The 23801-nt window shown below is 40.1% G+C and overlaps 1 protein-coding gene across 2 annotated transcripts; it reads right to left on the bottom strand.

The window, feature by feature from the left end:
* Positions 1-1865: 1865 nt before the first annotated feature.
* man2a2 (mannosidase, alpha, class 2A, member 2) lies at positions 1866-20916 on the bottom strand. 2 transcript variants are annotated; one of them, XM_014340252.2, is made up of 23 exons: positions 20776-20916; positions 18628-19608; positions 17984-18241; positions 17744-17888; positions 15287-15458; positions 14946-15073; positions 14426-14599; positions 13791-13977; positions 11283-11460; positions 10747-10949; positions 10096-10278; positions 9836-9950; positions 9667-9737; positions 9376-9541; positions 7678-7914; positions 7325-7447; positions 5735-5849; positions 5357-5490; positions 5136-5277; positions 4675-4808; positions 3699-3893; positions 3477-3590; positions 1866-3057 (listed from the first exon to the last, which is right to left on the bottom strand). In XM_014340252.2, exons 2-23 carry the CDS (start codon positions 18757-18759, stop codon positions 2905-2907), a joined length of 3459 nt encoding a protein of 1152 aa, XP_014195738.1. In that variant the 5' UTR covers positions 18760-19608; positions 20776-20916; the 3' UTR covers positions 1866-2904. The 2 variants fall into 2 exon arrangements, with proteins under 2 accessions (XP_014195738.1, XP_042084718.1); XM_042228784.1 differs by having other exon boundaries at positions 18628-18817; positions 18989-20912.
* Positions 20917-23801: the final 2885 nt, after the last annotated feature.

The following is a 23801-nucleotide window of genomic DNA, read 5'->3' as shown; positions in this document are numbered from 1 at the left end:
CTGCTGATCATCACTTAATCTATTTAGGAACAGCATGTTAATTATCCAGATATTAATTAATGAATTAAACAGTTGGGGAGGGGGGGGGTGGAAGTATTTGAAGATAAAGAGAGGCCTTTACAAAAGGCTAACTTTGTGTTTTCATCTTTATTCGCGTCCCATCTCTTTTTGTTCTTCTGCAGCGTTAATCCCCCGTGAATAACAAATGCAAGTAGAGACTTTCATATATTACCTCTGAACAAACAAAAACAGTGCTACAAGAAGGAGAGAAAAAAGAAAAAGACGTTTACACAGAAAGTCAGACGCACATCGAAACAGCAGGGGAGAAGTTTATGACAAGGTTATAAGACACCGGGGAGAAAGTGCGATGCGAGATGAAGTGAAATCTGCTGACAGAAATGTTAACCACAGCTGGAGGGGAGAGAAGGGTTCTGCGGCGCTCACCGTGAGAGCCAGAGCAGAAAGTATTGAATTGTGGCGGGAGCAGCAAAAAGCAGCAGACCTCCCATGGAGGAAAAAAAGGAAAGAAAAGTGAATATAGAGACGGGGTAAAGCGACGCGACATGGTGAGACTAAGACACAGGTGGGGGGCTACGAGATGTCTGTCCTAAGCTTTGGACACTGATGACATCATCTATGGATGCTGTGAAAGAGCAAATGAGGGTAGGAAAGGCTGGAGACAGCCTTGGGGTAAGAAACACTGTGGAGATCAAATACAAAGAAGTGCAGCTCATCTGAAGAAACAGAATTGATGTTTTGGGGATTGGAGGTGGATCAGTTCACCCAAATTAGACCAAAGGCATAACTGGACTTCAGTAGTACGTGGCTATGCAGGCAGTGTTTGTATTAAGAGTCGAGCTTCGGAGATCTCTCTTAAATGTCAATGAAATTCTGCTCCCAGACCCATTTTAATAAAACATATGCTACATGTTTATGGCTTCCTGTTTTCTGCTCAGTATACTGAAAAGTTTTTAGGAAATAATGAAACCAAACCGAGCAATCATAACAAAACAAAGCAAATGTTTTCCCCCCTTTGTTTTCGGGGGCGTTCCCGAGCCTCGATCCACAATTTAGTTTTAGCATTTCGCAGCTGAGAAGGTCTCACATTCACACTCTAAATCAGCCGTGCTCTTTTGTTTCTGCGACAAGATTGCAGCAGCAATTTTAAAGCAGCAGTCAATGGGGGGAAAAAAAAAATATCAAAAATCAAATTAAAATAGCTGTAATGGGGTGGTGTGGCAGAAATCTGAGCGACACTTTGGAGCGTAATAGTCACTGTGCCATCCATGATTAGATGAAACAAAATAAAATAAAATTGAGAAACATTCTTTTCTACTTAGCTTTTTAAAGCACTATCTGCTACAGTTCGAAGTCTTAATGAACGTAATATTTCTGGGAATCTGGACAGAGCAATGCACAAAACAAAAAGTGCAATAAAACTGAGTCACCTTGGGCTCTGGAAATGGTGATGATAGTTTTACAGCCTTGCCATAATGAAAGTAACGTAATAGAAGCCCTGAACAGATTTCTCAAAACAACCTGCATGGCCACATATTATTATACCTCCAAAGCCTCAGTTGATTGATCGTTTGGAGTTGTGTTTTTTTTTCTTGATATAAGGTGCAAATCAAAAGAACATCCTTCAAGAGTTTCCACACCACTAGAAGTATAAAAAAAAAAAATAGTATTTGCTTTTATAATTCGGATGAACTGACCACGTAATTTCTGATATTTCCCGTCAATGTGAATTATTTTCCTTCAGTGAAATGAGGCACTGCTCGACAGACACCCACATTAACTAATGATAATCAACAGTATTATGGATGGTCCCTGAAAGTGTACACCTCGAAAATGCTCCCATTTAAAAAAAAAGAAAACAAACCTTCATATATTCACATAAACATACTCCACAGACACACAGGTACCAATATATCTGCTGCATGGTATATATGAGGTATAGACTTTGTCTAATCTTCTACTGCATACAGTATGGTACAGCCCAAACTCTCAACAGTGAAGTACGAGCACAGGAACGACCAACGGGAGCTTGAAATTCAGTCTTTCCACACATTTTTCATCCGTGAAGAGGAAGCTCAGGAAGAGGAAAAAGAAAGTTTCCTATCTACAAGGAGAAACAGTGGACAGGTAAACAGTCACCCAGTATGATTAATGATCGCACGGTTATCACATAGTGACCAAAGTGGGAATCGGGCAGCGTAAGGATTCGCAGCTTCTGTCTCCTGGTGAGTTGAGATATGAGAGGAAAAAAAAAAGACCTCACATTCTCTTTGCTGCAACTGAGACTGTCAAAAAGGAGGGGAAAAAAAAATGTCAGTCAACCTTATAACGGTTCAAAATCAAAACACTGATCTGTTTCATCTTCGCTGCATTTGTGGGGGAAAAACAAAATTAAGAACCCATTTTCTAAATAAAGCTTTGCAAATTGCACTCTGATGTGACACGCGTCCCGGGCTCTTTTTTTTTGTTGTCATTTTGAATATTTACATTCAGTAGTTCAGTGCAGGATGAAGCAGAGATAGAAAAAGAAACTCCTTGCAAAGGAGAACCCTTAATTTTTCGACCACCAACACTGAACAGACACCCGGCTGAATCTGATGAGTGATTCTGCCCGTCTTTGTCATTTTGGAACAGCTAAAAGTTCACCCGGGTTCAGCTGCTCTTTGAGCCATCTGCAGTAACGGCTATCGCCTGCCCCCTGCTGTGCAGTCAGTCCTGTTACAGTGGACCCTCTCTCTCTTGTAGCGTTTGTGGTTCTACTTTAAAACAAACAAAAACAAAAAAAAAACAGAGTCCCAGACCCCTCCGTTGCCAGCCCATGCTCGGCGTGGGAGGTGGTTGTTGGTCCGAGGAGTCTTAGAGGGTTTCTTTTGATCGGCACCGTTCTTATCGCAGCTTGAGCTTGAAGGCAGAGATCTCCATGGGATCGAGGGTGATGGTGGTGTTGTTGGCCAGAGGTGTGCCGGAGTGCATCAGAGTTAGTGACATGGGCTGAAGCAGCTGTAGGTCCAGGTTCTTGAACAGAGCCGACACGCTCAGCTGGACAGGGAGAAAAAGGAGGAGAGCTTCAGAGAAAAATACAGACAACAGGAGACTTCTTTTAAGCAAAAGCAACACAGCACAAGATGAACTGAAAAATCCACATCTACAGGAGGCTCATCAACAAAATTGACTATGTAATTATCAGCAGTAAAAAGTGCTGCCAATAAAAAAAAAATTATTTGATCATTGTCAGTGTACTCACAATCAGCGTGGATTCTGTCGCAAGGACTACTTTAATCAACAGATGCTTTGGCAGTCGAGTCAAAATTACTTTTTTAAATGTCATTAGGCAGGATAAAAAAATTACATATGACAGAAATAACAATGCAGCTGAACTTAAATATGCTACAAAATAAACCTCTTATCATGCAAAAATGTACAGTAGTTTTATCCTGCGTGCGAGTTTCAACCCTGACCTGTCCCTGAGTGGTGGTGCAGTTGAATCCGAGGTTCTGAGCTTCGAAGTTGCAATCCAGCGCGAGACGGTGAAGAATCAAAGCGGTGTATGGAGAGGGAGACAGGGGGTCCTGCTGCTCATATGCAAGCACACGAAAAACGAATCAAAGTATGAAATGTCTAAAATAAAGTTTCCACTTTGTGAAAATCGTGTTTGTTTGTTTTTAAATGTGTCTTTATACCTGACTCTGGATGCTGCGGAGGTTCACCAGGTGGAGGTCGCAGGGGAGGATGGACTTGAGGGGAGCAAAGGTTTGTAGAGGAGGGATGCCGCGTCTTTTGGGCAGAATGGGTAAGGCCAACACCTCATGGTTCAGCATGGCATTGGTCATGTGACTGAGTACAGATGGGAAGCTGGTTGTTGCACTGTCAGTCATCTGCAGGAGGGCAAAGTCAGATTTTAAAACAGTTGTGATAAATGACTGCAGAACTATTACAGCATCTTGAGTCACCTCTAGAGATGCTCTAGTGCCACTACACGAGGGACGGGCTCTAATTACTCTGTCCGAGCAGGAGGCGTATTTCTAATTCTAGTCCAGACAGACACGGTGCTAATCACAACTTTATGATGTGAACATTTAAATCACATGCATCGTCTCTGGCAACACTTCGCCCCCGTATGATCGACAGGTTAGATGGAGAGCCCGATGATAAAACTGCAACCGATGCCTTCCATTCTCTGCCAATGTGCATTCATTTACTTGATAAATGATATCATTTGTTTCTTTCAGTCGGGCTGTCATAAAGATGAACTGGTTTGGCTACAACTGTGAGGTGGAAGGAAGGGGAAAAAACTGGAGCTATGAGCCATAACTAAAGATACAGCTTTACCTCTTGAACTCGGTCACTCAGTAATGGAGAGAGAAAAGAACGTAACAAGGACGAGAGTTTGGCAAAGAAGCCATCGTGCTGAAGGTAGTGGAGTGAGGGGGGGAAAAAGAAGAAGAGAAGGGAAACAAAATTAGAGAGTGGAGAGGATAGCAAAAAGACAGATGGGCTGGTAATGAGTACTGGAAAACAATATGAGGAAAGGTGTTAACAGATAGCACAGACGGAGAACAAATCACACACTGCACCCGACAACCTTGCACAGTCTTTCAATTCCTTGAGCCAGCTATGGTGTGCTGGAAAGACCACCGCTGCTGTCATCTTACAGACCTTGTTACTGGCTGATCTCCTCTCCAGCAGCAGCCGGAAACGATTGGCCGTCTTCTTGTTGTCTTTCAAGCCCTGACCCAGCCCACGATTATCATCCTGCATCAGTCGTCGGTCCATAATCACTTCGAGCTGGCCTGAAGGGAGAGCGGACCAGAGACAACAGCTTGAGCTCACGTATTGAACTTTCAGACTTGAGTCAATAGATGCAAACACTTTGAGCTATCTGTCATTTAGAAACATTACTAATGATGATAAAAGGATTAGCTCAGCACACAAACGTGCGGATTTAAACGGTTTCACTCTCTGAGAACCTCTTAAGGGAGAAGAGGGAGAGCTAAGTGCTTGAGTCCTAATGCACAGTAAACAAAGAAAAATACCACACGTTTCAAAGATAACTTCCATTAAAAGATTAAATGAAGAAAAATGGCACATTATTGAATAAAATGTAACAGGATACAAACCACTCTCCAGGCTGCTGACACCCAGAGCCTGAGCCGTGTGCAGCGTGAGGCGGTAGTTGCCATCCTGGATGTACGCCTGGCTGGGCATGGGATAGAAGTTGGCTTGCAAGGGCAGCTTCAGGTAGTGTTGGCGAGGCTGCATCTAATAGAAAACAGACGCAACATTTCAAATAAATCTGAATACAAGTTGTTATTTCTCCTTTACTCATGATGCTACTGACCTGGAAGCCATTGAGGTCTGTGTAGAAGACCTCTCCACTCTGGATGTCAGTGACCAGTCGCATGGCCAGCTCCTTATTGGTCTGATCTCTAATGTCCACCATGGTGGTGATGTCTATTGATAAACCATCCACCCCTGAAAATGCGAAACAAGTCAGAGGAAGATGGAAATGTTCATTAAAAACAAGACTTCCTCACGCTTAAAAAACAGAAAGTCAACGGACTCCAAAAAAAAAAAAAATCTCATTAAATTCTAAATTGTCATTTTGTTAAACATATTGGCTGTTGTTGTATTCTACCATCTGGTGTCTTTAAACATAAAAAGCCTGGGCAAAGCCAATTTGAGCTCAATCCACCAAGCAGTTTTGAGTAGTTACTACCTGGCACATTGTAGATGCGGATGGTTTGTTGAAAGTGCTGGTAGTGTGCCACCACCTCAGAGAAAAGAGGCCCCTCAACAACTCGCACCACAGGTGGCTCTTTCTGGTGGTAAGGCTGAAAGAGTAAAAGGAAGGCGAAACAGTGCGATTTCAAAATGTTCCTCAATGTAATACTGCAGATTTTGAACTTTTCCTCATCTATAGTAAATAATATCATCAAAAGACTCAGAGAATATAGAGAAATCTCTGTGCGCAAGCGACAAAGCCAACAACCAATACTGGATTTGTGTGATCTTCAGGCTCTCAGGCAGCAGTGCATTAAAAACAGGCACGATTCAGTCACTCAGTATGAGCTCAGAAACACTTCCAGAAATCGCTCTCTCTGAACACTGTGCCATCCACAAATACAGGTTCAAGTTTTATCATGCACAGTGTTGGGTTGTTGCTCAAACAATGTATCACATTCTTTACTTGATTCCTTGACAGAGAAGGTATTTGTTACACAACTTGTTAAATTACTTTCTCGTTATTCCATAATATTACCTTGGATGCATTGTCACGGTTGCCAGTTAACAGCATAAATCTACAGACCACAGTTGCGCGCACACACACACACACACCAGTCCCTAATCCTGATGAGGACACACTTAAGATTTTTCTTTTAGTTTTTACATACGAAGTCAAAGCTGACAACACAAAGTAAAGTCAAAAACCAACACAAAGAGGCTTCAAAGTGATCGCCACAGTGTTTGTGCTGCAGAAACATGAGCATACAGGAACGGAGGCAACCACCTGACTGCCCTAACCTCTAACCCTAACACTCTGCTGGGCTGGGCTGGGGTCAGCATTCACTCAACTTAAACATCACTCTGTGCTCTTGTCTAGCTTTGTGTTAGCATGTTGTCTCTGCAGATGCTTGCAAGGACATGGAGTTGTGTTAGAATTATGCAGTTGTTTTTGCCCTGGAGGCAGTTTGCACTCATCATTGTCATTTTGTGCAATGAAAATAAAAGCCATGTCCATATCTCCACACCTGAAAATCCAAGCCTTTCACCAGCTGAAAAGTTTTGGTCCATCATGAAATAAAAAAAAAAAAATAACATAAAGAAGACCCAGAACTGTTGAGAAGCTAGAGTGGGACAACATTTCTCCCAAATGTGCAGAAACTGGTCACCTCTGGTTCCCAGACATTTATACAGGGGAGGCTGCACAACAGTAAACATGGCCCAACTGTTTTGAATCCTGTAGTTGGCCTATTTAATTTAAAATAGGCCAATATCTCTTACGAAAGAGTAAAATGTCTCACTTTAAACATCTAAAATATATATATATTATGTACTATTGTGAATAAATTATAGGTTTATGAGATTTGCAAATCGTTGTATTCTGTTTTGGAATTGGGGTTGCAGATACAGTACAGCAACTAAGCTCTTACTGTCTTTAAATCAAGCAAAAATGAAGCAGTACCCAGTCTGCCTGAATTCCTGCCCCGAGCTCCCTGGGACGACACTGTGACAGTATACACAGGGGAGTCTCGATCAAAGGCTTTAGAGAGAGACAAGTAAACGTGTGACAGAGTCAAGTAAATACCTTTGCTTTTCCATCTGGCAGAAAGAGGTAAGCGCCACTCTTGTCTTTAGAAGGACGAGTGCCGTACACCATGAACTGCATCTGAACCTTCACTTCCTGAGGATCATCCTTGCGTTTGATACTCTGCAGATGAAAACAGAGAGTGAGCAGAAAGGGAAAAAACAATTAGAGAAGAGATTAAAGCTTCTCTCCGCAACAACAAGACATAGCATGTTCACTTTGATCAAACGGGAAGGATTTGTTTACAAATCAAACTCACGGCCTTTTCCTCCACCAGATCAAAGATGAAACAGATCAGTGAAACTTTAACAGATACAAAGTCAAACAGAAGTAAGAGGAGAGGAAATACAAACCTCCAGCAGGCCGGTGGTTCCAGAGAAGCCTAGCGTTAGAGACTGACTGCTGATGTAGAAGGTCTGAGAGTCGGCTTGCTGAGAGCGGACAGGAAGCGGGTCCACAGCTCTGGCGGCAACACCCCGACCAGATAGCCTGAGTAGAGTGTCCGAACGTAGTGTCATGGGTGAGTCCGGAGAGTCATACAGATGGAAAACAGCCAGAGCGAGAGGTGGGAGACGAACCATGAATGTCGCCTGGATCAGGGATTGAGAAAAGCTTTAATTTTGAACAAAAATAAAACACAAACAGCTTGTGTTTTAAAATGCTGGCTTCGTTCTTCGTGTTACACAGGAATGCAAACGTTGACCACAAGGCATTCATTAAAACTTAAAAGCATTTACATATCAGCAACAGTGCTATAATTAAAATCTTATGAGCGACTGTGCTTAAAATGAAAATTCATTAGCCTCTGTTGGTGGAAAGCATTTTTTGGGAAAAAAACCCATTTAAAATTCAATTACCTTAAGATTTAATAGATTGAGGCAGTTTATTTTTTATGTAATTTTCAATAGCTGAAAAAGAACATCTGTCCTAGTAACAACTTGCAGGTAAATAGAGAAAAAGAAGTAAAACTTTTATTTAGAAGACTAAGTGCTTTTAAAACACACATGATATACTTTACATACAGTACATCCTCTTGGCTTTTCTCTAAAGCAACTTAATTTCTTCTTCAAGACACAAACACAGTGAGCAAAGCTGCACAAACCACCAACCTCACGAGTCTACCAAATGAGCTACAGCTGCCCCAACTCTATGACTCAGCATTTTGTCACAAAGACGACGGCATGTGCAAAAACGTGGCATTTAAAATTTGCCTTTTGTTTTTACTCATGTATGCAGTTATTATCTCGTGGAGTTTCATCCGCTGGCCAAGTTACAGTAAACACACACAGAGAATTAAACTTGTCTAACACTGTAAAATCTATTGTATAAGACTTATACTCACATAAAAGCAAAATATTCCCACTTTAAATGCACAAATGTCCACCTCCTGTATGTTATCAGATAGTAATCTGATCTAACTTGGCAGCTTTTCAATGTCTTTATAGCTATTCTCTTTTCAGTTGAGCATAATGACTTCGTATTGTGTTGCGAGTCTGTTCTGTGGTTCTAGAGAGTCTCTGTGTACTACTGTGCTACTGATATGCCAATATACGGCAGACGGTACAGAAGCCTGCAGACCAGGACCACCCGACACAGGAACAGTTTCTTTCCCCTCGCCATCTCCCTTCTTAACAGTTGACCTGTCACACTGCTCCCACTGCCAGACTGCAGCTGCACCTTATGTACATTTTGTAGTATTCATTCCACCTCATTCATTTCTGTATTTTATGTATATAAGTTTAGATTCGTTATTTATAGTTGGTTTACACAGCTTTGTGTATGTATGTGTAATGTGTATATATAGACACGTGTGTGTGTGTGTGTGTGTGTGTGTGTGTGTGTGTGTGTGTGTGTGTGTGTGCTGTGTGTGTTTCTTGTGTGTGTGTGTGTGTGTGTGTGTGTGTGTGTGTTTACATTGCTGTGCTTGAGAGCCACCATCTACCGGAACAAATTCCCTGTATGCGTCTGCACATATACTTGGCCAATAAACACGATTCTGATTCTGATATCGCTACGCAGAAACCAGCATCCAAATGAAGTCAGTGCCTTACCTCAAACACCTCTGCACTCATCTGACTCGCAGAGCTCCACTGAGCACTCAGCTGTACGGGAAGCGTCTGTCCATCCTCAGTAAGCACCCGAACCCTGACTGTGTTAACCAACACGGTCACCGCGCATAGCCTCTCTCGCTCAACTGGGTTGAACATAACCAGGTACCTGATGGGGAGGGGGGAAAAAAAGGGGGAAAAAAAGGAAAAAGCAATTATGAGCACAGGATGGTGTAGGAGTAGGTGAAAGAGAAGGCGGGGGGGATGAAAGATGCAAGATGATGCAGATAATACCTTGGTCCTGCAGGGTCCAGCTCGATTAAAGTGCGCTGAGGCATAGAGTCTTGAGTAGCACGCCTGTCATCCTGTAGAAGGAAAATATAACACAGAAAGCACAGTGAATATTCAAGAACACACAAATATGCAGGTCCGTTTGTTTTTTGTACGTGAAGTTTGCATTTACCGTCTCCAGAAAAGGCTCCGTCTGGTAAAAGCGATAAAACTCTTTGTTCTTCATCACCAGGAAATGAGCAGCATTAATGATCACTCTCTTCAGACCAATAAGTGACCGCAGTAATCTAGGTAGGATGAGAAAGAATGAAAGTGCTGCACTTCAAGGAGACACCTTCTTATTTGCAACACATTTGTATCGAACAGGCCAGTCACAAGAGACTTGAGATTAAAAGCGAGATAGTAATCGTCCTAACTCCCTTCGTTTCTTACTTGGTGCCGTAGTCGATGACAACATTTTCTTTTGCTGTGCCAGTTATGGCGTCGTGATGCTGGAAGAGGCCAACGGAGCGCCTGGCATCCACTAGCAGGGAATAATCCGAAACCGGGTAACGCCCTTCCATGCCCGCATGCCTAGCATTTGCAACCGCCAGGCTGTAGAGGATCTCTGCCCCCCTGAAGGACAGTGACATATAGTTATCACGAGGGACACCTTTAAAGTACCTTTAGTCAGCTAAAGGTGCGTTCACATTATCTGACTACAGCAGTGGCCAAACTATAAGATCTCTACTGATTCATCACAAAAATTTCCAGTTGGACTTTAAGTTTTTGATGGTTTAGTGAATAGGCACAGCGATTGGTTAGAGAGCAAAAGGACCAATATTTTTTTCTTTTTTTTGACTGTGGGCAAGTGTCAACTGACATTCTCGATACAGAACTTGGTCAAAAACATTTGATGCTGCAGGTTAATTTGTATAGCAGAAGTTAAAGACACAGGTAGGTCCCTTTACACTGGAGTCCACACCTTAATTTTTTTGCAGTGCAAAATAGTCCTTTCCAAAATTTGTCCAAATAACCAGTAGAGGATAACCAACACATCCCCAAATCTGAAGTCAGCAATATTAGTGACTAAATCTGCCTTACCTGAGATGGGACTCTATGACGCGGTCCATACTCTTGTAAAAGGGTCGGGAGGTAAAATAACCAGTCCAGTAGTGGTCTTCACGGTCTGCGTAGGCAAAGAAATCTCCACTGAGCACCGGGTAGCCTGCCGGCCTGGATCCCTGGGCCACGCCGTTTGTTTTGTATACAGCGCTGAAGTAGTCTGTGAGAGTCCCAAATTGTGCCTGAGGAGCCGATTGACATGTAATTTTTTTTTTTTTTTTTAAATGGGCGCTTTCAAACACATCTGAACACAAGAAATAAAAAGCCTTTCAACATTAGGCTTGTGCCTTTCATCTTACATGACATCTTCTGCACCAGATATCAAGTCGTGACAGATTCTTTGTTCTGTCAGCAAGTTAAAATACCACTGCATGATTCATTACCATGAGAAAGGTTGAATGCTGAACTACTTGGTACACTACACACTGAGATGGAAGAAGAAGATGAAATACAGGAGGGAAGGAAAAAAATATTTCGCTATAAGATTTGTGACAGTTGACAAATAAATTTCTCACTTGTACATGCATCTCAGGGTGAGAATTCATGTAGTCAAACAGCTTCTGGTAGTTGATATACTGCTGATCCCACTCAAGGGCTTTATCATAGCGGAAGTCATCCCCCAGAGGAACAAGGAGCACCTTACTGCGGTAGAGTTTCGATTTTTTACGGTACTGATCCAGGAGCAGCTGTGCCCTGATTGAGGAAAAAAAGGCAGAGGGGACACTTAGGACATATTTCTTGCCATCCAAGCTTCTATGCTTTGCATAAGACACTTTTCTAGGAAATCACTATGACCTTGGAAAGAGGAAAGAGGAACGATGATCAAATTACCCCTGGAGGTATTCTCCACAGAAACACCTCTCTGAAAAAAATCCTTAGGTCCTTGAAAGGCTGCTTAATGTTACTGCAAGAGCATCAGTACTCCATGTCCCAGATTTGCTAAAGGTTGAGAGCCAAAGGAGCAACAGACACAGCATGGACAATCATTTTTACTCCTTGCCTTATTGCATATGGATTTTTTGTTCCTGTCAGGCTGAAAAATTTGAAGAGGAACTTATTTAAATAACTCAGGCAGGATGATTATTTCTAATTGCACTAGTAGTTAATGTAAGAGCTGTCTGTCTGTCACGTTCTCTCCTTTAACTTTAATCAATAAATGAATAAGTGCTTCTTTTAACTGAGATGGCAAAGCTGCAGTCATTTCATTTATGCCTAGTTAGTCAGGTTCAGGCAGTCAATAATGGTATGTTCCTCTATACATTCGGGTGGTCAGTTTTTAGATTTATATAGTTAATACAGTGTGTGTTACAAAAAATGTTTTGGGGTTGTTTTTTTTCTTTTTATTAATCTTTGGATGACTCTGTTTTCTGACCTATCAGGATTTATCCAGCAAACAGCTATCAGCACTTCCAAGGCCACACCTGGTCCAACCAATTTCTGACCTAAGCTTTTGCTCTAATGTGTCATAACATATGAACTCTCATTCCGCTGTCATTCCTTGGTCTGAACTGTCCAGCTGTTCCCTGAGAGAAACATATGTGAAGCAGCACGATAAACCCCAGCCAAAGACGCAGATTGAGGATCCCAGCTGTGACCAGGGCCAGTCAGCCAGTGAAATCTGCCCCATTGGATATCTATCTTTAACCTGTTGTGATGATGCTGTGTGGATTGTGATTGAATGAGTTGTAAACCCAGTTTCAATCGTTTACAAATGTGCTACAAATGAATATTTATCCATTTCTATCTTTACTAAACCACAATAGCTAAATTGAATTAAATCTGTTTTAACATGTTAATCTACAGGTTTTACATTTTAAAACATTTTTTTAAACTGGACTTTAGCCTGTTTTTTGTTCCGTGCCGCATCACATGGACTGTTTTGCTCATTACTGAAATTACTCGTTTTTAAAGTTTATTTAAAACTTTTCACTGTACTCTGAGCTTTTTGTACAGCTTAGTAAATCTGGCCCCATGTCTGGTTCCCTCTGTTCATCCAACCTCTCTGACTATTGTTACTGGCACAACTTCAAGCTGAGTTTATTTTTAAAGGGACCATTAAAGAAAATAGAGTTGCAACAACAGCGAAACAACCTGGGCTGTGTGTTGCTGGGCTGAAAAGCAGCACAATGTCAAAAGTTACATATTATACTCTAAACAAAAATGCTTGTTTTTTGCATGTTATGCAAAAAACAAGCATTTTAGTCTACTCCAATTTTTTTTATGTAAAGGTCAGAACAATATACTGAGCAGAGTATGTTAGAGCTGTAATTTACAGCTGTCATGAACAGAGTTGGTCAAGTTACTTGAAAGTAATAATTAGTTACTAATTACTGATTACTTCTAATTAGTTACTTATTATTTATCTACTTTTTAAAAACATGATACACAACCTAAATATGTAATAAAGCAATGGACCTTTCAGCCCAGTTCTGTTTTATTCGACATAATCCATCATATAAAATTAAATCAAATCAAAAAGTCTCTTTTCGAAAATTGTTTTATCAGTTTTAATCTTTTAACTTCATGCACATTGCATCAAGCAAAATTTAAATGATATGCAACAGTGTTTGACTTGAAGAAATTTGTTTTAACATTTATCAAACTTAAAGTAATGTCAGTACTGTTTCTGCCACGGACGTCGCATGCTCGAACGTCATAGTCGTGAGACACTCTCACAGACAAACACAAAAAAAAAAAATCACAGTTTAGTAATGCAGTAATGCAGCATGCTTATGGGAAAGTAAAAGTAATCCAATTACTTTTTTGCAACAGTAATCCCTTTACTCATTACTTGAAAAAGTAACCGGATTACAGTAACGTGTTACAGCTCATATATGGTCATGACTCACTCATATATTCTGCAAATCTCTGTCCATTTGTATACTGAGCCATTAAATAACAGCATGTTCATTATTGATTATTCTGCTAATACATCACTTGTCTGGTCTACAGACCTAACCCAGAAAAAAATTAAGCATGAAATCTTTTGCTCCACGGTGAGCATCCACAAAGTGAAGACTTACCTCTCTGCTACGTTGGCTTCCACAATAGTTTTTGGTGGCACTTTCCAGGGACAATTTATCCTTCCGCCTGGTAGCCTCTTGAAGTCAAACTGGCAGCAGATCTTTGGATCAGGTCCACAGGTGTGAGGTACATCATAGCTATAAAAGGGCATCATGTGGCAAAAGATGTCTGTGTTTGACCCCATGTCTGTTAGGGTGGCAAAGTAAGGACAACAAAGCACTAGCATGAGAAATACTGACAGAAAGAACACATTTTGCTCTGAGCAAAGATGATCACACACATATCAGTGCTTCTAGAACTGCTATCAGTTTAATTTTCAAAACCTAGCACTGGTTAAACACTGGACAGTATTTAATTACAGAGTAATTCTCCCTAAATAGTGACAGTAACATATTGATATTATCTGGCATATCAAATTTTTCAAATTAAAATCTAATGAACAATAATCTTTGGCAGACATCCAGTTTAATCAGAAAAAATAATGACGGCAGCTCTTCTGAGGCCATTTTCACTGGTTGTCCTTCCAAAAATTCCTCTTTCAAATGCCATAACGAGTGCCATGACTCATTCGGCAATGAGCTTAACAAAGACAAGCACATGAATCAGATGACATCAGCTGTTATGGTCCACTCACCCCATGCCTGCCTCCACATAAACTCCAGATTTCGGGTGGAGGCAAAATGTTTTTTAATGGAGTAGTGGATCCTCTGGATGAGCATGCTGGTCAGGTTGGCCCTCTTCAGTAGATAGGGCATAGTAGCACTGTGACCAAACGGGTCTACAGCCCACCCGCTGCGAGGAGTTATACCTATGACAGCAAGCAGGAAGCAAAGTATTTCAGGTTTATCCTTGGATAAAAGAGGAATACATCTTTTAGGAAATCACTCTTCTCAGTGGGATGCAGTGAAAGTAGCACAAAGCATCTGAGCACCCACTGAGTTAGAGGCTACATCTGCTGCATGTAGGATGATGAGCTAGGATTTCAATACTAAGCAGTGTGAGGAGTGATAGAATTTTACATTTTTACTAGAATGAAGGCAAAAGCCCTTAAATTTCAGAGACAGTATGAAACTTTTTGAACTTTACATAAACATTACTCTGAATATAAATGATATCCGCTGAATAATAATAAATTTTCTTGAAGGATTGTTTACCTAGATTACTCTCCAGCCACTGATGCCCTTCAATGAGCTGGTCTATCATGGCAAAGTAATGGGCATTGGCTTCATCCGTCATCACCCAGCCTCCTGTCACAATCTCTAGCTGTCCTCCGAGGATCAGTCTGTTAAAAAGAAAGGATTAAGACAGCAAGGTGAGGATAATCCAGCCCTAAAGAAGGAGAGTCACATTAAGGAGATAATGAGCTATTTTTAAGATTTCACAGTCTAACATATTGTACTTAGGGCCAGTCTACATCAAAGAAATCTCACTGAGTTCTCTGTTTTTGAGTAAAAATAAAAGGCAAAGCTGTGTGCTTCACAAAGCTATGACTAACTTGCGCATTGCCTCCTGTTTGTGTACATCTGCAGTCTCCCACCACTTGGAGAAGAATGAAATCTCAGACCAGATGAACTTCCTGCGAGGATCCTCAGCCAGCTTCACCACCATGTTGTTTAAAATATGTTGCGTCTGGTCTGTGAAATACTTGTCAAAAGTCTTGACCCAACCTAACAACACAAGAGGACAAATCTGAGCAATCTGCACAGCCACTGGCAAACATTCATACAAATTACACCGTGAAATAATTCACTCCTACCAATGCTTATCCAAACAGAGCTAATACAAAGCCGTGAAGAAAGCGCACGCAAAGAGACTCAGTGCTGGATTGTCACGGATCAAAAATAAAACTTATGTTTTATTCAACTAGAGCTGTTCCCCTCTACAACCTTTTTAGTAAAGTGGTTTCTAAGAAAAATGACTAAAAAGCACTCTCTTTGCATTTTAAATGTGCAATAGTATACTGCAGCCCACAAAGCTCCTCTAGGATATCTCTTTTGCATGTTGTAATCGAATACATTTTATAGCAACTAAAGTTCCACATCATGTGGGAAATATGCAGAATCAGAAGAAATGCATTAGAGGTGAACAGACTATTCCCTAGTTGACTGCTTACATTAAGACAATCGTTTTTTTGCATGAAAGGTTTTCTGAAATTTCTATGTCTAACTATGCGAATGAGACATTACCTATCAAGCTACGTGCCAATTTGCATACAGAAGAGAAGAGAAATGTAAATATTGGAAACAGTCAGCTTCAATACTTCAGTACTGATTCAATACACATCTGTCTAATAATTTTGATCACATATTACAACTTAAAAGCCTTTTAAAGAGGTGATCTGAAATGAAGCTCATAAATCAGAAAGTATTGGAAAAAAGTACTGTCACTTTTCGACACGAACATATCATTTTAGAGAGGAAATGCTCGCTAACATAAACCCTGGATGACATATGAACCTTGGAGAGGAATAAAACTGTAAAGTCTGGCATATGTGGAGTGTGTGAGTGGAGTATGACCAAAACAATGACCTTTAAAGCTACGCATTGTAAAATTTCATACATTTTTACTAGGAACTAGTATTTCAAATAGCAGATATCACTATGAAAATTCTCCATTTATCTACTGACATTAAGGCAGTTATTTTGTTTTATTACAATTTTTCTGAAATGTCATTTTGCAAATTAGGTACTATTCTATTCAGTATACACTAATTTCCATAAATAAGCAATAGACAAAGTGTTGACAAATAAACACATTTAGTGTTGTGGAAAGCAAACAAACGCTGTTTCTTTCACATTGTTACTTTAAACTCTGGATTCTCCAAAGTGCAGGACCCTATCCGCTGGTTCACCTTGAGCGCAGCGAAAGAGTGCACTGCCTTCCTTCCTACTTTCTCCACTACTTTTAATTTAATTGATCCACAGCTCATTTCATACCGTGACTCCCTTCAAACTCAACTTTTCCATCCTAGTCATCACAGCAGACTAAACCTTCTTTTTATATATTCCTGGTTTCAAAAAGAACACCTCCATAATAATTTAAAAAAAAAGCTTTAACCTAGCACAAAATGACAACTTCCAAGAAAATCATGCGCTGCCTCCTGCATTCTCGCTACAGGAAGCTCCCTCACCAAGTGAAGCACAATATTCCCCGTTGTGCAAATGTGTTTGAAGTCTACTCCTTGCTGTGTGTTCCATGTGAAAAAGGATAATTGTAGAAAAAAATCCCAATCTGACTCTTACAAAACTGTTCAAAGTTCATTTGTGAAGCTTAAACAGCTTCAAGTGTTTGATATGTGCCTTTTACTCACTCTCTAAATTGGCATTCAGTCATCAAAACCTTCGCAAACCCCATTTTAAACTCTTAATATCAGTTTTCTGCTTTAAGAGAATTCAGATAAGATCTGCTTTCATGTCTCTTCAATAAGAGCTGAGATTATTTCTGTAACTAAATCACCACTCTAGCTGGATACAACACATGTTTATAACTTTTCAGCAAAGTTTTAAATAATGCAATTCAGAATGAAACCTATTCCCACTGCTGATGGACAAAATTTCCAGGTCTTTCTGGCCTGTCAACATATCAATAACTGTCAAGTTATCAAGCATGTGGCACAGGCGGGTAAACAAACTTAATGGAAATGTCAGTCTAAAATATAATCTCAGCCAATCCCATCTATGAATTGTTCCAGTTTTCCATTGGCAATATCTTCCTAATTCCATTGTTTGTTGCTAAGCCGTCAATCATGTCAGCATTATGCTAATAATAATGAGAACAAATGAATCCAATATTGAATGAATTTTGCATCCCTACAAACTAGCCTCCCACTCAGTTAAGTCCTAAAGTACCAAACTATTGAAACAAACTGCTCAGACGTCTTTTAGACTGTCTCACAAAAAACAATCTGATGCAGAAGCGCTCGGTTATGTTCAGTAAAGTTTACGTAACTCACCTGGATCATTGTGCGAATGAGGGACCACAAATACTTGCAGTGGTTCGTTATCCCACTCATTAGGTTCATAAGTGATGTCAAAGCCCTGCTTCCATACACCACCATCAGGGTTGTCAAATTTGAGGAGGGAGTACACATCTAGCATCTAAAATAAAACAATTAGCGCTCCCTGTTAAGACCCCAAAAATATTCTTAAAGTTTTTTTACAGTAGCTACAACAACACAAAAGTCCTGGCCAACCTGGACGTCTCGTTGATCTCTGTTGCCTACAGCAAACTGACAATCCTGCGGCTTAACAGCAAGGAAAGTGGGACGACCATCGAAGGGTAGGACCCAGGAACCGTTGGCACTTCTGAATGGCAGGTGGCCACTGGGAGAGACAGCTCCTGTGTCTGTGAGCTCCATTACAGAATCCTTTATGTGGCTGATGATTTGATGGTTTTCCTCCAGGAGCTGCTCCAGCTGCTCAATCCTGTTCTGCAGGACTGAAATTTGGCTCTAAAAACAGACACAAAAATATGGATTAACACAAGAGATCAAACTAGCATTCTTCTGCTCTATTAGTGTAGTCAAGTTATAGCTTTAAGAGTAAAAAGCAGATGATTTAGAAACGTCAACAAAGGAGTGTAGGACATTTAAAATATATCAACCAGTAAATAACTATATTATAACAAATGCATGATTGGAGGTGTCCATTTATATGTAAATTTAAAAAAAAAAACAGAGTGAAACATATTTAGACTAATTAGCAGTCGGGCCTTAGAGGCAGGAATGTTTCTTATCATGACTTAAGGCTTGTAGTATATCACTGGAAAAAAAACAGTAAAATAAAATCAGGACAAATGTGCTATAATAAAAGCTGCAGAAAGGGTCATTACTCTTACCCGTGGAAAGTTCCCGCCGCTCTGTCGCCGTGCAGGGTCATGTTGGACTCGATCCAACATCAGATAAAGTGAGAACACAGCCACACAGAATATGGCCCCTCCACACACCGTCACCTGTTTCCTCAGCTTCATCCTCCTCTGAAGCGATATTCTTTCCAGACTTTCAATTTTTTTTTAAAAATGACCTTGACTGAAGTTTAGGGTTTTTTTCAGTACAGAGGAAAAGGTCCAGAAAATTGGAATGCAATCATTTACAATAGAAAAGATAAAGAGGAAGAAAAAAAAAAGGTTGGAAAATAACCAACTAGACTAGTATTAATGGTTCAGTTCCACTCCTGTGATGCTTCCAGCCTCCACTCACCATGTTGGAGACCACAGTGAAGAGGTTACAGCAGCAGTAGCAGTGGACAAGGGTACTAAATCAGTAATAGCTGGCAAGAAGTCTGACAGCTCTGGCCAAACCACAGCCACCGGTGGTCTCCTTCAAAGTGGCCCTTGTGCTCAACCATCCAAATCAATGAGATTGCAGGAAAAGAAAAAAAAAGTGCCACACAGAAGCGGTTCAGACAGGGAACCTAGTGTACCCACAGCATGATGCGTGTTGCTGTGGGCCTGCTCTCTTGGTCCAGTCCCTTTTCCACGGCAGAGTCTAATCCACTACAGCTAGAGTCCCCTTTTTCTCAGTTGGCCCCAAGGGCCGTAACAGTTTGCACACTAGGCAGTGAAAGTGTAAAAGAGCAGGCTGTGGAAGAAAAGACCAACTTGGCTCTGAACAGCAACTTTGTTTTTTCTAGATTTTTTGTTAGCTTTTTTTAATCAAGCCCAAACTGTTCCCAAAGCAGCTCCAGGAATTACAATGAGACAAATGTCATTCCTCTCTCAGCAGCAGAGTCACTGCATATCCAGTGTGGCAGCATGGACAGCGAGTCTGTCCTTGATCACAAGTGCCAAGTTGAAATCACATTAGAGGGTCTTCTTCAGCTGTTAGGGAAATTTTAGATTAATAAAACTTGCAAAATAGACATTTAGCCAAACTTTTTAAGAGACAGGGTGTCACTGAGCAAAAGAAGCACTAGTAAAGAGGTCTCTGTTAGAAGATATTTCTTTCTGGATCTGACAAGTAAAGCTAACAAAGGGGGAGAAAATCCATCCAAATAGAAAGCCCCAGGTTTCCTTACAGCGGTAACGGGTGTTGCTTTCCTCTGTGCAAATCCACGATAATAATCCGGTCCCTTTGTACGCTGGGACTATTTTAGAATTAGCGCAAGGACTTTGGATAATGACCTTGCACTTTTATTTGCTAAGACTGACTGGAAAAACAAGAAAGAAGATTCTTCCTTAGACTATCTGGGCCAGAGTACATCCCACATGAAAGGGTTTATTTATTGGGATGCCCGACGGAGCATACCACAGTCCCTCATTCATGTGACAACGTGGAAATGCAGAGCTGATCCTAAGGCTGTTCACATGACGACATATAAAGAGTTAGCTTCTAGAGAAGCCATCACAGTCTATGCGTGTATGTACATGTAAAATCAAATCCTCCCTAAATTGCACGTTTCGTTATACTGACTGAGGGTTGACGCGTGTGATAAGGTTTAACTTGAAAGACTTTTGCTATCCCCGGGCAGCTAGCCAAAAGACACTTGGTTGCTTTAAACTTAAGCGCAGTGAAATATTTGTATACGGAAATTATTTCCCACAAGCTCAGACAGACGACAGCAGATTCTTCAAAAAATAATTAATATTTTAGCCACTCTAACGGAGACTGTCAAACTTTAATTACCATACTTACTGCCTAACGTTAAAAATTACGAATAAAAAAAGCTAGCGCTAGCTGTCAAATGTACCATCAGGTTACGTCTACTAGAAGCTCTGTGAACTCGATTCAAGTGTCGGAAAAGGGTTAGTATGAGGACTGCAAAGGAAGCTACTGATAAATTAGGATAAACAGCTGTTACATCTGTCGTTTTGTTCCGCTGAACATTTATGTCGGTGATTACGGGCGATAGCAAGTATTGACTGATAACATTAAGACAATACGTGGCTGATATTTCGCTGCTAACCGCTCACTTTTGCCCGAAACCTCGACTACCGTTTGCGTATGACCTTGGCACCTTGTCTCATAATGATAAAATCTGACGTTACCCATGAAAGGAAAGTATTCCGGAAGAGTGTAAAGCCCAGCAGTGTACGTGGATTTAGCTGCAGGCTGACAGATTACCTAAACTAGCTTAGCAGCTAGCGCCGCTGAGCAGCTGCTGCAAAGGCTGATGGGAGGAAAGGGGGTGTGTGCTGCTGACTGACCAGCATCTTGGGTAAAATAAACATTTAGAAAGTAGCTTTTTCTATTTTAAAAAATCCATTCATCCATACTCTTCCGCTTATCCTTGTTCACATAAATTAAAATATTTTTACATTTTATACTGTATGTATGTAGGCTTTGATCCGTTATCTATTTAGCCGTATCTACTGAAATTAGATCCAGGGTCGAAATCAAAGACAGGTGCGATTTTAGGGAATCTTGAAACTGAAACTGGATTTTAAATGTACAGTGGTGTTTCCACCATTTGCCTATAGCTTCCTGCACAGACAGGCACCTGCAGGTTTTTGAAGAATCATGGGGGAATCTCCAAACAGTGTTATAGTAAAACAGTATAGTAGTGATCATATATGGTGGACATAAGTAACTGAGGTTATACATAGGGTGCCTTGAAAGATAAAGCCTTAAAAGAAATAAGATATATGTTACCAGGGAATCCATGGCCCATTTCAAAATTGACCTGAACCTACACTGAAGGCACAGAATGTGAACAGTAGAAGGGCTAATAAGTCTGTTATGTGCTGCGCCAATGGCACAGGAATAAACTGGTTATGATAATACTAAAGTTTTTTTTAATTACTCTTGCTTGTTATTACATTTTAAACATCACAGCAAACTAGATTCAATGATTTTTTTTACTGTCCCTATAAAAAGCAAGAATGTACAAGCGTTTCGTCTTTGCTCTAAACTAATTCAATTCTGAAAATTATTAATACCTTTTGAAAGACCTTTTCTACTAATGTATGTGAGAGACTGAAAAATGGAGGACAGTAGCTGTCCATTTCTCACCTACTATGTCTCAGTGGACTATGGCAGTAGAACCTTTTAAGCATAGAAATCAGACACTAATAATTAACAGTTGACTAAAAGCAAATCATCCCACATAGATAGTGCATTAAAGATAACTAGCATTCACCTGTTTTGTTTCCAGTGCTGTGCTTGTTATAAGAAACACAGGCATTTAAAAAAAAATGCAATAGAGAGTTCTTTCTGAGGTAGCTGGAAAGTTTTATCTCTATGAAATTTTTATAAAGCTACTGCAGTGGGACTGTTGTAACCCCTGCCTGCCAAAGTCCTATGCCAACAGACAAAGAGTCTTAGGCCACAGTGACAGCTGCTGAGAACCACAGTGCAGGTAAACAACAGTAGCAAAGCCCTGTGTGGAAAACATAATGGTGCATTGATGATGAGCTACACTGTTGTTTTTTGGTGGCTTATCGAAGTCTGTTTTTTGAAACAGAAGGTCTGCTGTCAGTTCAGTTATTAATGAGCAGAATACGCAGGAAATTACAGGAAATGTGTTTTACTCCAGCCGCAACACACAATAACTTCTTATAAGGTCTCAAAAAATATTAAAAGTGGTTTGCTATGTTTAAGCTTTCTAAGTTATTTCTGTACTATGGTTCCAGAAAGTCCACCAGTAATGACAGCATAATTTTCCACAAAAGGAAGGAGCAAATGTTTATTCAGCTGTTGTTGATTTCAGGCCAGGCCTTTTTTTCTTTGGGACCCTGGTGCTGTTTTAGATTTCCTGCAACTAAATTATGTAAGAGACCTTACAGAAAAGTCCAGGCAATAGGAAATATATACCAATCACCATGCTGGATATTCTTCTAAATTAACAAAGGTGCTGTGGTAATATAAGAGCCTTAACAGGTGTACCTGAGCACAAGGACCAAAGGTGACAAACTTGTCTCCAAGGCGACAGAGGACACCGAACAATAGTGCTAGACAGTATTGGTAAAAGGAGATTTCCCATAGGACTGGTATAAGAAATGCAGTACACGTCCTTTAGTGTTTTTAACTGTGGAGTTCCACTGCAAGAGACAAAGCAGTAGTGCTGACCTTAGGTTAACATATTAATTTGCAATTATATTATTTTATTTTATTTTATTTTTTACACCAAAATTCAGAATGCACTCTTGTTTCCAAAAAGTGAGACAACGTTTTCCTTGGTTCATAATAAATGAATCACTTCACTATGAGGTGCTTAAATTTTAATGTAACACATTATTTAAGTTGTTGTTCTTCTATGTATGACCTGAAGTACATATTTTGGCTGAACTGGCACTGTGGAACAACCCAGTTTGACATGCAAAACATTTTAATTAACATCCACAAACATTTCAAATGGAATCCCTAGCACGTAACATATAAATACAACAACATGCAAACTGTAGAAGACAAACACTAGTTCCTTCTTCCTGTCTTGATCAAGTTTAGTATAATAAAAGACTGTATTGCTTAATAGCCTCCCCAAGTGGACAGTGTTCACATAAAAATGTTTAACATTGTCCTGCATCATACATAGGATACTTATCTAAGTTACTGACATTTATCAGTGCTAAAAAAATTGAAATAATTACAGTAAAAGATCAATTTATCTTTGAGTGGTACTTAGTTAATCAGACTTACGCATACACTTATACAGTTAATCAAAATAACTAGTTTCTTTTTTTTAAAGGCAATAATGACAAAAGTCATAACATTTATGTTAAAACTTCACATAAATGAATTCTTAAAAATATATCATTTAAAGCTGCTCTATTGATTCAATAACTTTGAGCATTTGTGATTACATTTACAAAATGTGGCGAGTGGAGAACAACTCAGTCAGACGAGTGATTTTCCCACAACCTAACAACCCAAATGTTCTTATCATGTGTAATTCCTTTTTAAAAAATAGTTCTATATTGCTATATTACAGTTCTCAGACAGATATGGTGAATGTATGAAAAAAATGAACTGCTGGCTTTCACAACCCCTCTTTATGACATAAGTAGCCTGATATAACTCTCTGTGTCTGCATGGACTGAAGAAAGCCACATGGAATGGAAATATAACCAAATAA

Source organism: Haplochromis burtoni, unplaced genomic scaffold, assembly GCF_018398535.1.
Source record: "Haplochromis burtoni strain Fernald_Lab_line unplaced genomic scaffold, NCSU_Asbu1 Contig_350, whole genome shotgun sequence".
In the NCBI taxonomy this organism is placed as follows: domain Eukaryota; kingdom Metazoa; phylum Chordata; class Actinopteri; order Cichliformes; family Cichlidae; genus Haplochromis; species Haplochromis burtoni.
The sequence above is the reverse complement of the archived record's forward strand: the minus strand, read 5'-3'. Positions and strand labels throughout refer to the sequence as shown.